Below are 5,493 nucleotides of genomic sequence, written 5' to 3'. Positions count from 1 at the left end.
ATTATAACACTGCAAATCACACAAAACACTCAATGCAAGTAGGCTAACACCGAATCCAGAACAACGTGATATGACAAACTTAGACACACTCCACACAAATGTGTTTGGGGATCTAAACACAATGTCAGAGGTAATCACAATGGTTACACCAACCTAATATATCCAAAGGCTGGGAGCACCCAGATGGCAGTTAACTAAAAATAACACATTCATACAAACAAAAGGAAACCACGATCTAAAAGAAATATGCTGGTAGCTCTCACAGTCTATGATTACGAAAACAAATTAAGGTAAGGGAAAACAGTGGTCACCCTATTTCCTGGATAAGACACAATACATGAATACTTGCACATAATATTCACAATGAAAACTTTACATGGTTGAAACAGTCAGAAACTATGCTTACGACTTACAGGACGATGCGCCAGCACAAACACGACCCATAGTCTGCAATCAGATCTTCCTATGTCGCTGCAGTGACAGATTTAAATGTTTGCGTTAACCAAGCGCTTTTTACAAGTGTTACACCACAGCTAGCAAACTGATACAAGTGATCTGTATAGTAATCCCCCTGACAACAGATAAATGAAACCTACCAGTGTTCCTCCGGCAACAGACAACCACGGGCAACAAGCGCCAAACAATTCAAACAATTTACTCAGTTGGGTGGGAACGACATATATATATACCCCACCGTTAAGAGGGCGTGCCCAATGCGCTGCAAGTCAGCCCTACCACATACACCCCTGGCTTAAAGTTCACCGTCCCGGTGAACAGTAACCGTTTACCTATTGCCAAGGCCTAAAGGGAGTGAGGGTCATGTTCGCTTCGACCACATTGACGGATAGTGCTTGGGTGACAGCCTGTGGCAGGCGGAAGGGATTTGGGTGTTGTCCAGCTGTGCTGCGGGTGGTACGTCTGGGGAATAGAATAGGGTCAAAACCCAGATCCAACTCACCAGGGGGCTGTACTGTGGGGGTGTCAGCACCTGGTATACTCTGGGCCAGCCCTGGTCCTGTAATAGGGGTAGTACTCACTGGTGTTGTGCCTGTGGGTTCCGTATTGTTTGTGAGGGGGTGGGTGCCCAGAGCCTTTTCTGAGCGAGCAGAGGTCTGTGGGTCAAGTGCAGGGCCTGGGGGATTCAGCTCTGCAGGGCCCTGAGCATTCCTCCTGGTGTTGACTATAGCTACCCTGAGTTGGCCTCCAGCATCAGGGTCGTCTTGGCCTTGCCTCCTTTGGTCGTCCTCATGGAGCTCCTGGACTACTGGTGCGGGGCAGCTGGCTGAGTGTTGGCCTGTAGGCACCTGTTTGAGCTCGGTGCGATGTATGGTCCTGTTGGGGCCCTCCTTCCCCTGGGGCTTGATCTTATAAAGAGTGCCAATCCCATCCATGCATTCAACAACCTCATACTGTGCCGACCCCCAAATGTCCTGGATTTTATGGCGGCCATGAAAGTGGTTCTTGCAATAAACTAACGTGCCAGATTGCAATATAGGCACCGAGTCAGGGTCACCTCGCCTTCGATATGCCGCCGCTTCTTCCAGATGTTTCCTTGCACTCGTGTAGACAGATGTAAGGTACTCTTGGTGCTGTGCCACCCAATCTGTCGGTGGGCTATCTCCTTCATCTTCAATATTCCCCAGCAAATGGTCCACTGGTAACTGTGGCTTCTGACCAAACATCAACTCATAAGGGGAGTGTTGTGTTGAGTGATGCACAGTTGTATTGTAGGCAAACAGGAGCTGAGGGAGCAACTGAGGCCATTTCCGCTTCTTCTCGGGTGGTAGTGTTCGGAGCAAGTCATGCAGTGTCCGATTGAAACGTTCGCATTGACCGTTTCCTTCTGGATGGTAGGAAGTGGTCCTACTCTTTGTTATACCATAGATCTCACACAAACGCTTCAACAACTCCCCCTCAAAGCTGCGCCCCTGGTCAGAATGAATTCTCCTCGGCACCCCATACACATAGAACCATCTCTCAGTCAAGATCTTTGCTACGGTGGCAGCTTTTTGATCAGGGGTGGGGTAGGCCTGGGTAAACTTGGAGAATACATCTGTTACCACAAGAACATTCTCCTGTCCTGTGCTAGTTCGATCTAAGACAGTGAAGTCTATGGCGATTATCTCCAATGGCTTGGTTGCTAATAGATTTCCCATAAATGTCCTGGCTTTGGGCTGTGATGCCTTAGCAACTGTACAGCGCTCACACGCTGTGCACCACTGTCGAATGTCTTGCCACATCTGGGGCCAATAACACCTCTGGCGTATTAAGTCTGTAGTCCTATCAACCCCCTGATGGCCATGATTGTTGTGCAAGCTAGTAAGGACTTCAGCCTGTAGCGTCTTTGGCAATATCAGCTGCAGCACTGGGTCCCTTGATGGAGGGGCCTGGATTGCTCTGTACAGGACCCCTTCTACCTCCTGTATCCGTGACCACTGGTTTATCAATTGATTTGCCTCCTTGAGTTCCCTTTTCCTTTCTTGACGTGTAGGTGGTCGGCCCCTGCGCCAAAACCACAGTAACCGGGAGATACCGGGATCTGCTCCTTGCAAGGCTCTAAGGTCTGCTTTGGTCCGAATGGGAATGGCGTCTACTGTACAGGATTCTGCCAGCCAAAGAGCTTTCTCAGGTGCCCTCTGGGCTTGTATGCTGGCCATGACAATTGGCAGGGGGATGTCTAGCCCCTGGGATACGGAGTGATGGGTGTTTGTGGGGCTTACTGGGAGCCTTGAGAGGGCATCTGCATTACGATTAGCCACTCCCGGCCGGTATACAATGTTGTAGTCAAAGAGGGCAAGCTGAGAGACCCAGCGCTGTTCGACCGCACCTAATTTTGCTGACTGCAAGTACCGGAGGGGATTGTTATCAGTGTACACTGTGAATTTGCTGCCGAGAAGGTACTCCCGAAACTTTTCTGTGATTGCCCACTTTATTGCAAGAAGCTCGAGTTTCATAGCACTGTAATTTGACATGTTCCTTTCACTTGGTCGTAAGCCCCGACTAGCAAAGGCAATTGGTCGTCGTAGCCCATCCTCCTCCTGTGACAAAACAGCTCCCAGCCCTGCATGGCTTGCATCAGTTTCTAAAATGAAGGGTCGATTGAAATCTGCATACCTGAGGACTGGGGCTTGGACGAGCCGTTGTTTCAAGGCACAAAAGGAGCTTTCACAGGCCTCATCCCAGTGTCGTTCCAGAGGGCCATGGGCTGTAGGAGGGGGCCGTTTGCGAGTACCCTGCAGTGCTCCGACCAATTTGTGTAACGGGGCCGCCAGGCCAGCAAATCCATCCACGAAACGTCTATAATAGGACGCAAATCCAAGAAAAGAGCGGAGCTGTTTGACAGTGGTAGGTCTGCCCCATTCCTTCACCACACGGATCTTCTCTGGATCTGTTGCCACACCAGCTGCAGAGATTACATGGCCCAAGTAGCCCACCTTGACCTGAAAGAACTTGCATTTCTTCAATTTTAATTTGAGATTGTTCTCCTGGAGACGACTCAGCACCATTTCCAACCGCTCCAGATGTTGCTGGAACGTATTTGAAAAAATTACAATATCATCCAAATACAGTAGAAGGGTGTGAAGGCTCTGGTCACCAAAGATTCAGTCCATGAGATGCTGAAAGGTACTTGGGGCGTTGCATAAGCCAAAAGGCATCCTATTAAATTCAAAAAGCCCAAAAGGCGTACAGAAAGCAGTCTTATGTCGGTCCTTGGGGGCCATTGACACCTGGTTGTAGCCACTAGCTAGATCTAAAGTGCTGAACAACTTAGCACCACCGAGGGAGTCCAAAGTCTCTTCTATTCTTGGCAAGGAAAAGGCATCTTTGCGGGTTTTTGCATTGAGCTGCCGATGGTCTACACATAGGCGAATTGAGCCATCTTTCTTTCGGACCACAACTGTGGGAGAGGCATAAGGGCTACAACTGGGGCTGGCAATACCATGTGCAACCAACTCTTGAATATGAGATTTCACCAGATCGTATTGGGTTGGCGGGAGACGCCGATACCTTTGGCGGACTGGTATGTCATCCAGCAGAGGTATGGTATGTTGGAGCAAGTCAGTGCACCCCAAATCCCCCTCACTGGAGCTGAAGGCACTCCGGTATTTCTCCAACAGGTTCCGAGCATCTTCCTGTTGTTTTGGGGGTAGGGTGGACCAAGTAAGTTGGGAAAAGTCGACACCGGGGTCCCTGTCAGCTTGCACCGATTGTACTACGGCTATTTGCTCATGTTCATCCTCCTGGACTTGAAACTGAATGGGGCAGGTCGAATCAGGAGACTGGACAACATGCAACTCTCCAAGCACCGTCTTTGGCTGAAGCCATCGGTCCTGATTGCCCACATTAATGACTGGTATCCTGACCATCCCGCTGGTGACAGACAGTCGTGCAGCTGCGACAAGGAGGTCACTAGGCAACTGGCCTTCTACAAATGATAGGGGCTCTAAAAAACAGGAGGGAAGAATGTACCCTAATTGCTGATGGCAAGTTGCAGGGACAAATCTCATTGAACTCGCAGGGATTCGTACCGCAGGACCTTTCTGAACTCTAGCCAAGCCCACCCGACCCGTTTCCAAAGTCTGTTCCAGACGTTGACACACAGTAAGAGCCTGCTGCCATGCTTTCCCTGCCTGTTGGATAGAGGGGGACTGGAACAATGCGTGGCCGTGCTCCAAAAACAATTCACGATAGCATTCACCAATGATGTTCATGCCGAGGAGGCCGGGGACTCGCTCCCGTCGTGACTGCATGGCTGGGTCGGTGGAATCTTTAAGAACTAGGATGCCCATGTTAGGTAATGTCTTTCCAAAAATACTTATGGTGGTTTCCAGGTATCCCAGATACGGGATATCTAAGCCATTGGCAGCCTTAAGCTTAAGCCAATGGCAGGCCTGAAGTTGAAACTGGGGCTGCAACTGCTGCTCAAAAAATGTTTTAGTGACTGTAGTCACCATCGATCCAGTGTCTAGTAGGCAGGCTATCGGCACTTCACCCACACGAACCTCCACCACGGGACATTTACCAATTAGTTGAGGTGCTATTGGGAAGCTAGAACCCGAGGATTCCCCACCCGACGGTTGGGCCATAACGTCGGAGGGTGTTAGTTTTCCGCCCACCGGGTAGCAGGGACAGAGGGGAACTTACAAAACCGTGCAATGTGGCCAGGCTGACTGCAGCGCAAACAAATAGGTCTACCATCAGCGTGAAAACGATATTGAGAACCACGTGCCAGAGCTCTAGAGGTTGGGGGGGCAGGCACCCTAGAATGTGCTGCCTCTGCTACAAAATGAGGAGCATCAAGACGCTTCAAGATGGCATCTAGCTGAGCTTGTTGTTTACGAAGGCTGTCCTTTACCTCGGCTAACTCTTTAGTAGATGTTAATGACACCGTTTGCGAGTCAACAGATAACTCTGTGATGCTATTGGTACTACATGACTGTGCCCGAGGACGCTGGGCACCAGAGTGTTCACCCTCTTCTACCCAACGGATTG

The 5,493-nt window shown here is 50.0% G+C and overlaps 1 protein-coding gene across 1 annotated transcript; it reads right to left on the bottom strand.

Annotated features, from left to right (window-relative positions):
* Positions 1–788: 788 nt before the first annotated feature.
* On the bottom strand, positions 789–5,087 carry LOC124479472. Its single transcript, XM_047038224.1, is given in 1 exon segment — positions 789–5,087. A coding segment is annotated over 1 exon segment (4,299 nt).
* Positions 5,088–5,493: the final 406 nt, after the last annotated feature.

Source organism: Hypomesus transpacificus, chromosome 17, assembly GCF_021917145.1.
Source record: "Hypomesus transpacificus isolate Combined female chromosome 17, fHypTra1, whole genome shotgun sequence".
Lineage (NCBI taxonomy): Eukaryota > Metazoa > Chordata > Actinopteri > Osmeriformes > Osmeridae > Hypomesus > Hypomesus transpacificus.
This window is presented reverse-complemented; position numbering and strand designations above follow the sequence as displayed.